This window comes from Tachyglossus aculeatus, chromosome 19, assembly GCF_015852505.1.
Source record: "Tachyglossus aculeatus isolate mTacAcu1 chromosome 19, mTacAcu1.pri, whole genome shotgun sequence".
Lineage (NCBI taxonomy): Eukaryota > Metazoa > Chordata > Mammalia > Monotremata > Tachyglossidae > Tachyglossus > Tachyglossus aculeatus.
Window position 1 is genome coordinate 11,376,105 of NC_052084.1, and position 12,812 is coordinate 11,388,916.

At 43.0% G+C, this 12,812-nt stretch overlaps 1 protein-coding gene across 1 annotated transcript in view; it reads right to left on the reverse strand.

Moving 5' to 3' along the window:
- Positions 1-11,684, reverse strand: part of KCTD3 (potassium channel tetramerization domain containing 3) — a 41,749-nt gene extending 30,065 nt beyond the window's left edge. The window contains exons 1-4 of the mRNA XM_038761167.1: positions 11,605-11,684; positions 3,337-3,390; positions 3,145-3,190; positions 398-471 (exon numbers count right to left, since the gene is read on the reverse strand). Coding sequence (XP_038617095.1) covers positions 398-471; positions 3,145-3,190; positions 3,337-3,390; positions 11,605-11,678 — 248 coding nt within the window. The 5' untranslated portion in view covers positions 11,679-11,684. The remainder of the gene's footprint in view (positions 1-397; positions 472-3,144; positions 3,191-3,336; positions 3,391-11,604) is intronic.
- Positions 11,685-12,812: the final 1,128 nt, after the last annotated feature.

A 12,812-nucleotide genomic window follows, 5' to 3' on the forward strand; every position in this document is an offset into this window, starting at 1 on the left:
CCAGTCCACAAGTAACATCCAAATCCTTTCCAGAAAAAGCATGAAAGAAAATGAAACACCCAGATAGAAGTAGTTAAAGAGCTGGCACATTGCTTTGTAATACTGTGTTAGATGTGGGGAAAAAAAGCAACCATAGATACTCACTGATGATTCATGTTGAGAAACACAGGTTAAAAACAAAAAAGCTACTCAAAGAGAAATGTTTATGATGCCAACACTGGGAAATGGAGGTAGTAAGCAAACAGCCTCAAAGCTCCAAAGAAGGGGTGCCTGTTTGAACCACATGTATTATTCAGATAGTCAAACACCACAAAACCCTTCATGCAAAAACATATGTAATCCTTCATTTCAATGTAATGAAAACATTAAAATAGTATCAAAATAGATATATTCTTACCGCAAGTCTAGCTCTTTTGTGCGAAGAAAATTTAAAATAGGTGCAAATGCTGTTGGATCTCTATCAATAAATATCTACAGAGCAAAACAGTCAGACAGGTTTTACATTAACAGCTCAATTTAGGTTAACTATAAATTACTTGTTTATAGTAATTTAGATAAAAATGTATAAATATTACTGGTAATTACCTTTTGCATTAGTTAAAATGTACAAATTGCTGATTGCCATCCTACAGAGGCAATATTGTATTTTTGGTTCATATAAGTACATTCATATCTCATATGATATTAAAAAATTAAACGATTTAGCAAGACTACATAAGCTAATGAGCAGAGCACTAAACTCTGACTGACCTTTGGCTATTCACTTAATTCATACATTTCAAATTCCTCAGCTGAACAAGAGAATTATTATCAAAACTGATCTGCCTTCAAACGTAGCATGAAGCAGTTTTTTTAATTGAAAACTCATTTTTCCAAAATCAAATAAAGTAATGGATGACAAAAACGGTAAGCACTAGGTAAAATCAGAATCCACAGATTACTAAATAGCATCTGTACCAAAAACTTTAAAGTGCTCTCTAAAACAGATTGTAACTCGCCAAGTTAGTTTTCAAGCTTTCAAAGCATATCAGATTTGTTTTACAGTAATCAAGTGAAACATGTGCTACGATTGACACAGGAACGATGAAATTGGAGTTTGGGGGGGGGGGGGGGGAATGCCTAAGATCAAAGAGTTTAAAACCAAAACGTTCTTCTGCAATATTTAAACATATAAATATCTGAGTAAAAATACATAACTTTTCCAGGGTCAAAAACTGGGTACCTGAATTTGTCTCCCAAACCTGGAATGTACTCATATAGGTTTTCCCCCCTCATTCTCTGTGTTTGAGGACAACCAACTAGTGGCTAACATTGTAAAGACATTCCTCTCTCTCCCTGATGGTCTTATCTATTCCCCAGAACATCTGGAAATTCAGCTTTGATCCCGTTGGAATTGCACTACACAATTTTCAAACACATTTTAATTTGCCAGACATTTCAAAGTAAATAAAATATATGCCCTAAGTATCTAGATTGTTTAGGCCTAAGGGGATCTGAAGATTATTTGTCATATTCAATGCACTGTGCCTCTCCTCACGCATCCTACCTCTGGCCTGGAATGCTCTCCCTCCACACATCCGCCAAACTAGCTCTTTTCCTCCCTTCAAAGCCCTACTGAGAGCTCACCTCCTCCCGAAGGCCTTCCCAGACTGAGCCCCCCCCCTTATCCTCTCCTCCTCCTCCCCTCCCCATTACCTCCCCTCCTTCCGCCCTACCCCCTTCCCTTCCCCACAGCACTTGTATATACTTGTACATATTTATTACTGTATTTATTTTATTAATGATGTGTACATAGCTATAATTCTATTTATTCTGATGGTATTGACACCTGTCTACTTGTTTTGTTTTGTTGTCCATCTCCCCCTTCTAGACTGTGAGCCCATTGTTGGGTAGGGACTGTCTCTATATGTTGCTAATGTGTACTTTCCAAGCACTTAGTACAGTGCTCTGAACACAGTAAGTGCTCAATAAATATGACTGACTAAATGAATGAACTGTTTCCTCCAACATCAGGTGGTGCTGTATTGATAAACTCACATTAATTCTGTCAGTTTTGCCAGTTAGGACAGAACTGAGTATGCATTATGACCACTGGTCCCCTTATTCACATATTTACCTTCCATTTTAATAAACCCCCATGGATTATGTGATTTAGCCATACAAAAATGATGCTGTCTTTCCCTTAACTGGTTGCTTTTCTAAGTGATCCTACACTGAATTATAGATGCAACCAAACTGCCAGATAGAGAAATGACACTCACTGGTCTATAATTCCCACACATCTCTCGAATCCTTCCTTTAGGTGGGAATTACACACTGGCTACCTTCCAGTATGTGCCCACTTGAAAGTAACAATAAGCTTTAAAGGCTCTAGTTAGGAGTTACACAGCATTCTCACCACATTCCTTCACGACTCAATGGATGCCAACCAAGCTGGCATTGAATCTTTCTATTTAATTAATTTCATCTAAAGCATCCTGAGGAGTCATCCCGATTTGACCCAAGTCCTCTAACCAAGACAACCCCTGATTCTGTTGTAGCCCTAGAGTCACAGTGGCATGTGGGGGGTTGTTATATTTAATCAAACCCTAATGTGACTGCAGGGAATGAGGAGAAACCTAAGTCCCATTTCTGACCAAGAGGTGAGGTTCACGAATCATCTTTACCCACCTCTAGGCTGAAAATGGGACTTCCCTTGCTTCCCAAGTGCTTAATATATTTTTGAAAGCAGCGTGGCCTAGGAAAAAGCACAGGCCTGGGAGCTAGAGGACATGAGTCCTAATCCCAGCTCTGTCACTTGTCTTCGGTGTGACCTTGGGCTAGTCACTTCACTTCTCTTGGCCTCAGTTACCTCATCTGTAAAATGAGGACTAAGACTGTGAGCCCCTCGTGGGACACGGACTCTGTCCAACCTGATTAGTTGCTATCTACCCCAGCACTTAGTACAGTGCCTAGCACATAGTAAGCCCTTAATACCATTTAAGAAAAAAAAAGATTGCTATATTCACCAGCTTTCTTACAGTCATTAAATACTGAATATGCCTATTCTTCTTAAGCCAATAAGCAATATGGGCAAATTAAATTTAATTTAGAGATTAGGTTCCAAAAAAACATTCTTCTCATAGTTAAGCAATATATACTCACAGCACCAGTTTCATCTCGAAGGGTTGAAATTCTTCCACTCAGCAAGCTGAAAAGAATATAGAATTTTTAATCTTAGAGACAATCTTTTTCATAAATCCCTTAAAATAAAGGCAAACATTCTGTCACTAATCTAAAGATGACTTTAATTTCAGTAAGTGGTCAAAATATAGAAAAGATAAATGCAGGACATACCTGGAAAAAAAAGAATCTGGAATCCACATAAGTGTCTGTCTTGAAGTACTGAATCTATAAATTGAAGAACCAGAGCCAATGAAAAACATTCTTAAATATTAGTTATTACATAACTTTCCTACGCAGACTGTGAGCCCCATGTGGGACTGAGACTGTGCTGGACCTGATTAACTTCTCTCTACTCCAGCACTTAGAGCATATAGTAAGCACATAACAAATTCCGTTAAAAAAAACTTTCCATACACATTTAAATACCTATACTCAGGACCACGGTATACTGCTTTAGCAAAGCAACTCATAGAGATATCTTCCTGTGCTCTCGTGAATGTGCCTCAAAAGTAGACCCACTCACCCCACCTCACCTATCTGCCCTCTTCACCCCTTCCCTCCATTCCTCCCAAGCCAATCTTCTAGCTGTGTTTTGTTCTCGAATCCTACCTCCAACCCCTCACTCACTCTGTTCCCCAGGGGTGGAGCTCCCTCACTCCCCAAATAAGACCCAAACTGAAAGCTGACCTCTATTAATATGCGTCTCCAGATTCGTTTCCAGCCTCCCAAGTCATATAAAACCACCAGCTGGCTATCTCACACATATGGACCTGGGTTGTAATCCTGGCCTTGCCACTTGTCTGCTGTGTCACCTTGGACAAGTCACTTCACTTCTCTTTGCCTCAGTTACCTCATCTGTCAAATGGGGATTAAGACTGTGAGCCCCATGTGGGACAGGGACTATATCCAACCTGATTAAGCTGTATCTACCCCAGGGCTTAGAACACTTAAGCACTTAAACACCATCATCATTAGTGTTATTTTTCTTAGTTCTCATGTATATGTTTATTTGTAATTTATTTTGATTACTCTGTTCGCAACTACTTTTACGTTAATCTTCCCCATTAGAGTGGTTAGTTCCTTGACGGCAGGGAATACTTGACTCCCCAAGTGCTTAGTATTAATGACACAAGCCTACTGAGTTGAAAGAGTTTCTGAATGGATCAGAACCAAACTCTGAGGACAGTTTTCAGGTCCCTTGAACCTTCAAGCATGGCAGGAGAGAGTACGGAGGATGAGGAGAGGTGGTCTACTGTGCAGCCGTTTTACTTGGATGCTGATGGGAAAAGGATTAGACAGAAATCCTTAAACTCTGACTCGACTCACCACACAATGTGGAGAAGTTGACAATCGTGATGCCTTCTCGTGGGCAGCCACATTTGTTTATTAGCATGGCCTAAATGGGAAGAGCACGGGACTGGGAGTCAACAGCTCCAGATTCTACTCTCAGATCCACTACCTGCCTGCTGTGAGATCCTGGGCAAGTCCGTGCCTCAGTTTCCTCATCTGTAAAGTGGGGATGAAATACTTGTTCTCCCTCTCTCCATCTGTGGGCCCTCTGTGGAACGGACTCTAATCTCACCCGCACATCTACCCCAACGTTTATTTATCATGGTGGTTGGTACAAAATACACGACCAATAAATATCATCATCATCATCATTATATCATTATTATTACTAATGAGACAATGTCAAAAACTTCTGTAAGATCTAGAAGTAAGGAGAAGAGGCCTTAGTATCCAGAGATTCCCTTCCTGTATAAGTGGGGCAAGCATCGGTACTTTTCTGCAGTACTGCCTATGGGGGCATATGACTTCTTCTGTGATAAGTAAAAGTGCTTGGCTTGGTGAAAGCCAGTCATCCTATCCCAAATACTCCAATCAATCAATCAAGCTCTTTGTGGGAGGGGAACATATCTACCATTTCTGTTATATCGTACTCTCCTTAGTGCTTTGTACAGTGCTCGGCTCACAGTATGAACTCAATAAATATGACTGTTTGACTGACAGACTGTGTGCCAACATCTTAGCACTCCAATATTGGCTGGTTACAGTCCTTAATGGTATAACTCGCAGAAAAACAAAATGACCTGATACAGGTCAGCTCAGGGAGATGGGTGCTGGATGCACGGTTTTCTCGCGAGTTCTCCCTGATGGGTACTGGATGCACGGTTTTCTCGAGAGTTCTCCCTTCTTCACAGCTACTCCTCCTTGGCTTGCGATTTGCAACTGGCCTGTATTTATTCTCTGGCTTCCCAAGCTGGTCCTGAAGGACAAGTGAGTGGCTCTCTCTGCCTGCCTTTAAAGCATACCCCAACACTGACAAATGGTGATGAAGACAAATGACATGGACTCATCTCAGCAACATCAAAATTTGATAAGATAATTATCAAGATGGACTTCAGGGTACAGGTGGACAGTGATAACAAAGCATACCCCTATTTCCCTATCATGGGAGGGCTTTACTCTCGTAAAACCTCAGCTCAAGGGACATTTGCCCATTCTGATACCAGGTTGCCTGCATGTGCAAAAGTTGCTTTGTCGATAGCACATCGAGCTCCCACTAGCACATATTCTAGGTAGAACATGAATCGAAAGCATTCACTATGGCAGAAGTGTATACAGAAAAGTGTCAACAGGCCATTTGGGATCGGCTAGCTAAATAGCAAATCATCAACTACTGCTCAGTAACGTTGCAGAACATGAGCTTGAAATTACTAGCATTGTCTTTTGCTTCCCAAGTGAAAGAAGTCCTAGACTCAATCATGATCTAAAACAATGCCATCTTATTGATTTCAAGCATAAAGGCTTGGAAGACCTCCTTGCACTTACATCAGCAGCACTGACCACTGTCTCCTAAACTCCAAATCTGCTCTAGTAATACAACCCGGGCATAGAAAAGCAGACAACAAACCATCAAGACAGCTCCAAGTCCTCCCCTTTGAAAAAGAAGATACTCGAAGGTTCTCTGTGACATCAGAACAGCCCTACAGGAATGTGGAATTGCAGCTACAAGTAACAATGTGACTAGAAAGTTAACCCTTCTCCACAATAGGACTGTATGGGTATAGTAAGATGACACCAGAGATCGGTTCAATACAAATTATTCCAGAGATTAAAAAATTACTTGCAGTTAAGCAAGATTTGTGACATCTTAGTACTTTGCATCTCCACCTGTTTATGTACCAGGTATGTGATGTTACTAAGCTAACGGGTTGCTTGGAATAAGAGGCTGATATGAGCAGGACTTAGCAAACACTGACCCAGTTCCTTAGGCAAAACTTTGTATCTAAGTATCTTTATATCTTGTTCCCCTTTGTAACTAAGTTACGTCTTGGCCTATCTATCCATTTTGGTTTGTGCACCCTTCCCCAGCAATACCCCATGACTCCAACTGTGACTGATTTTTCTCTCAAGGAGGTGAGTGTATTTATTGGGATCTGTAAGGGCAAGATACACAAAATGAATTTAAAATGACCTGCCTAAAACCCAAATTCTTCATCCCTCAACAAAGTGGAACCTTTCCACAGGAGATGGTAGCAAGATGATCTAGAAATGGGGCATAGGAAATGCTTGAGTGGGAGAATTACAATTTAAAATTTTAATTTAAAACTGCTGTAATAGGAATTGATAACTCACTAAAGATTTGGGCAAAAGCTTAATCATTGGAGAGAAAAAAAAGGTCTGAAAATCAAGAAAAGAGCAAGGACTTGTCGATGAAGAAAAGCCCTTAAAAATGAATCCTGCAAATTTTCACTGGGAAATGAACATAATGCTTAGGAATTTTTATGTGCTGGAAAAGGTAAGGAAGTTCAATCAGAAAGAAGAACTGGTTGGAAGAGTTCTTAACATCCAAGTCCACAGAAATTTAGTATAATGGAGTGTGTCACACACAAACTCAAAATTACTAACCCTGTCTCCTATCTCACAGATAGGTAAAAGCCACAGTGTTTTGGCATGGGCCGTTCTCCAAGAAATTCCTTCACTAAATGCCCCCCCTAAGCCCCCCACAGCCTCATTTGCCTGTAACAACCCAGACTTATCCCAACCTGAACCACCAGAGTTGTGATCCAAGGTCCTCAGGCTTCCACTCCCCACTAGACTCTTCCCCAACTCCAAACCAATTCCTCTTTCTCCTTCAGTGGTCTAGATCTTGCCAGTGTTTAAGCAGAGACAGCCTCATGGCTCATACACCTTGCCCCCAAATTACTTCACCTGCACCGTTTCTATAGCCTATCTTACTTCCAGCTCTGAGTTTGTCTTCAATGTGTCCTAAGCATCGTTCAGAGTACAGTATAACAGAGTTGGCAGACAAGTTCCCTGCCCACTTTTTCTCTAATTCCCCAAGACCATTTCACAAGATGGAATTCAGAAAACGGAAACACTGAATTTTCTTTCACCCAAAATTAAGTTCATAATATTTCCATTTTAAATTACATACTGTAGGATGATTTTAAATAAATCAACTGCTTTCTAAATTATGCATGTGATTCTTATAGAGCTCTATTTGATTTTTCCACCTCCACCAACATTATTTTCCTCACACAAAATATCAAACTGCCCAGGTTACTCTATATAACAAATGTGATCATTGCTGTATGAGGTATAATTAAGCAGTTATGCTGTCAACAAACAACTCTAGAATGCACTTCACCTCGGCCAAGACAGCTCGGCATGCTTTGAAGGAATTATTGACCATAAGTTTAAGCACCAAGAAAAAAAAACAAAAGAAAATTCTCTGAAGCAGTAGTGAAGTCCACCAGACAGAAATAAAAAATAATCTTGGGTATTACTTTATTCAATGAGTGAAGGCATTCTCTGTTCACGATACAAAGGAGTCATGGCAGCTTACATGTCAAAAATCAATTGAACTGCTTAGAGAACAAAGAATACTTTCAAACCAACTAAAATCCAACTAGCTGACTTTTCACTAAGCAGGGCTTTCAGGAATCTTTTCGACTGTCTTGGTGTAGGAAAGACTCTATTTGACTATAAAATGTTTCTAAAGTTTTGTCTTCTGACAAGTGCCTCATTAGTCAATGAAGTTCTCAAGAAGCGTTAAGATAACCAGGTCAATCAACAATTCTTAGAAATATTTTGAGGTAGACAATACAAATGCAGACGTTTACAGAGCTACAGGAGATCAAACAAGCTTTGTAAACAAAGATGAATAAGCATGACCCATTCACTCCCAAACAAATTGTCACCTCTTAGGTTTCTTCTCTTTCAACTCATACACATCAACACTCTTCTGCAGCTACTTTAGCGATAATTGGTTTCGTTTGTTAAATTCTTGTGTGCGCTTTGCAATGTGCCACACCCTTCTCCTCCTACTAGTTTGCTGCACCCATCCCAGCAGAAACAACTGGGGGGCGGGAGGGGAGGAATGAAAGGGTGTGATTAGCGCCACGTAGAGCCACTAGCACAATAATCAATTCCTGCACACAGGTTCTGGTTCCCAAAAACTTTCTGGAGGCTCATCCATCATATATGACAGTAAAATCATCATCTTCATCACTTTCCCAGCTGCTCTTTTAAAAGGATGAGTGCTCGATAAATACAAACGATTATATATATATTATACTACATATATTATATATATACATAACTTGGAGGATTCTCCAAGTTGAGCTTTGCAGCCATTAATTTAAAAAATGCTTTATTATAATCAGAAGATTGTGGTATGTTAAGCACTTACTATGTGCCAAGTACTGTACTAAACGCAGGGGTGGTTACAAGATCAGGTCAGATACAGTCCCTAGCCTACATGGGGCTCACAGTCCAAGAGGGAGGAAAAGCGGCTATTTCATTGCCATTTTACAGGTGAGGAAATAGAGGCACAGAGAAGTTAAGTGACTTACCCAAGGTCACACGGCAGGTGAATGGCAGTGGTGGGATTATAACGCAAGTCCTCTGACTCTTAGGCCTCGGTTCTTTCCACTAGTCCGCGCTGCTTTATATAATTCCAAAGTAATAACCTCCTTCCTTTTCTCTCCCCTCCAAAACCAGTTCAGTTTGGATGAGGTCTAACCAAAAACTAAACGCTTGGTCACTGATTTCCATATAAATGAAAATGACATCTCATTTATTTTCATTTTATTTTAATTCTGCAAGGTTCTCAGAGTTCTCCTTGAGGGCAGGGAACACTTCTACCACCTCTGCTGTATTATACTCTCCCAAGTGCTTAGTACAGTGCTCTGCGCTTAGTATATGTGGTCAATAAATACCACTGATCGATGGATCTTGAAATGAGTATGGTAAAAATGCATAGCAAATCCTCCCTTCCTCCACTTCTTCCCCTCACAAAATGAGTACTTTTCTTCTGCAGTTTAGAGGGTTGGACAATTTGGGCAGGTAACGCATACCTCTAAACCTTTCAGCCATTCACTATCCGGGCAATTTACATCACTTCCATTTTTCGAAACTAGCACTGTAACGCAAAATCATAAAAAGCACACCCACCACTCGGATAAACGTAGCCACTCGTATTTATCTCAAATTTCACTGAAAACAAAATAAAATTAGGAGCACTTTCTTTTTTCCCCTTCGACGACTGGGCTACTGGGGAGAGAATAGAGGGGGTCGCAACACCAGGACAAGAATTTTGCAACGCTCTAAGACCCTTTGGATGAACAGTTTATAAATAAATTTGAAATCACCAGTGTGCGTTGTTACTGCCTTTGCAAACCCTTTCCAGTTTGATTTAAAATAGTCCTCCCGACCTTGAAACTTTTTAAAAAAAAGATTCATTAGGAAAACAAAGCACGTTATTATCCCAGAGGTCTGTACCAGCGACTACCCTGTCTCCAACTAACCCCTTCCTCCGAACAGACCTGGCAAACTCTCTTTCCTTGGGAGAGAAATGACTCACACTCCGGGCCGCGGCACAAAAATGTAATTTTTTTTTCCCCCTTCCTCCCGGCTCCCTCCAAGTTCCCCCCGATTTTGCCCGCGGGGTCTGCCAAGACGCCCCGAACTGCGAGCCCGCGGTTCGTTCGTTAATTCATTCGTGTTTATTGGGCGCTGACGGTGCGCGGAGCACTGTACTAAGCGCTTGGGGAGTACAATTCATTTATTCATTCAATCGTATTTATTGAGCGCTTACTGTGTTCAGAGCACTGTACTAAGCGCTTGGGAAGTACAAATCGGCAACATATAGAGAGGATCCCTACCCAACAACGGGCTCACAGTCTAGATTCACTCATTCCATCATATTTATTGAGCGGTTACTGTGTTCAGAGCACTGTACTAAGCGCTTGGCAAGTCCAAGTTTGCAACATATAGAGAGGATCCCTACCCAACAACGGGCTCACAGTCTAGATTCACTCATTCCATCGTATTTACTGGGCGCTTACTGTGTGCAGAAAACTGTACTAAGCGCCTGGGAAGTCCAAGTCGGCAACATATAGAGAAGGAGCGTGGCTCAGTGGAAAGAGCCCAGACTTTGGCGTCAGAGGTCAGGGGTTCGAATGTCGGCTCCGCCACATGTCTGTATATATATACATATATATATATATATATATATGGGGCTGTATATATGTATATATGTTTGTACATATTTTTTACTCTATTTTATTTGTACATATCTATTCTATTTATCTTATTTTGTTAGTATGTTTGGTTTTGTTCTCTGTCTCCCCCTTTTAGACTGTGAGCCCACTGTTGGGTAGGGACTGTCTCTATATGTTACCAATTTGTACTTCCCAAGCGCTTAGTACAGTGCTCTGCTCATAGTAAGCGCTCAATAAATACGATTGATGATTGATGATGATGTCTGCTGTGTGACCTTGGGCAAGTCACTTAACTTCTCTGGGCCTCAGTGACCTCACCTGCAAAACGGGGATTAAGACTGGGAGCCCCCCGTGGGGCAACCTGATCCCCTCGTAACCTCCCCGGGGCTTAGAACAGCACATCATCAATCGTATTTATTGAGCGCTTACTATGAGCAGAGCACTGTACTAAGCGCTTAAGCACATAGTAAGCGCTTAATAAATGCCATTATCATTATTATTATTTATTATTATAGAGAGATGGTCCTTACGCAACAACGGGCTCACAGTCTAGAAGGGGGGCTCACAATTCGGCCAACCCCACAACGGGCTCACGGGGGGGGGGGACGGCCAACAAAACCAGCAGGAGGGCATTAACCGCGCCGCTAGGGATGGAATTATATTCGTTTTCGCCGCTGACGGTCGCGATTTCGGCGCAGACGCTTTGCAGATGACAATAGGGGGGCGACGATAGTGGTGCTAAGGGTGGCACGTACGAAGCGCTTAGTGTGTGCCAAGCAGGGGCGATTAGGCCGCGCTTTGCGGGGGAAGGTCGCCGGCCATTGAGGCTGGGCGGAGGGGGGGGGGCTCCCGGCTTCGCCCGCCGAGGCCGGGATGCCCTAGCAGGCCGCGAGCCCGGCAGCGCCCGCCCTCCGCCCCCCGGACTCACCGGGTGCCCCCGACATTGAGCTGGACGATCTCCGCGCTGCCGGCCCCGGCCCCGCCGCAGCTCCCGCCGGCCATCCCCGCCTCCGCCGCCGCCGCCGCAGCGCCCAGGCCCGTGGCCCGGGAGCCCGCTCCCTGCCAGCCTCCGCCCCTCCCCGGTGCCCGCCCCTCCCCGGGGCCCGGAGCCCGGGGCCCAGTGCCGCAGCGCCCGCCCTCCCGCCAGCCGCGGAAGCGGAGCCCGGGAGCCCGGGAACGGGGCGGGGCGGGCGGGCGGAGCCTGGGAACCCCCGGACCCCGGAGACGGGCGGTAACGGTAAGACTAATGCTCGGATTGGTTAATAATAAAGTGAAGCTCTTACTATGCGCAAAGCACTGTTCTAAGCGCTGGGAAGCGCTTACCGGGTGCCCAGCACTGATCTGACTAATGCTCGTGTTGGTTAATAATAAAGTGAAGCTCTTACTATGTGCCCAGCACTGATCTGACTAATGCTCGTATTGGTCAATAATAAAGGGAAGCTCTTACTATGCGCAAAGCACTGTTCTGAGCGCTGGGAAGCGCCTACTATGTGTCCAGCACTGAGCTGACTAATGATCGTATTGGTTAATAATAAAGTGAAGCTCTTACTATGTGCAAAGCACTGTTCTAAGCGCTGGGAAGCGCTTACTAGGTGCCCAGCACTGATCTAATGCTCGTCTTGATTAATAATAAAGGGAAGCTGTTACTATGTGCGAAGCGCTTACTATGTGCCCAGGACTGATCTGACTAATGCTCGTCTTGGTTAATAATAAACTGAAGCGCTTACTATGTGCAAAGCACTGTTCTAAGCGCTGGGAAGCGCTTACCAGGTGCCCAGCACTGATCTGACTAATACTCGTCTTGGTTAATAATAAAGGGAAGCTCTTACTATGTGCGAAGCGCTTACTGTGTGCCCAGCACTGATCTGACTAATGCTCGTGTTGGTTAATAATAAAGTGAAGCTCTTACTATGTGCAAAGCACTGTTCTAAGCGCTTACTAGGTGCCCAGCACTGATCTGACTAATGATCGTATTGGTTAATAATAAAGTGAAGCTCTTACTATGTGCAAAGCACTGTTCTAAGCGCTGGGAAGCGCTTACTAGGTGCCCAGCACTGATCTAATGCTCGTCTTGGTTAATAATAAAGGGAAGCTCTATGTGCGAAGCGCTTACTGTGTGCCCAGCACTGATCTGAC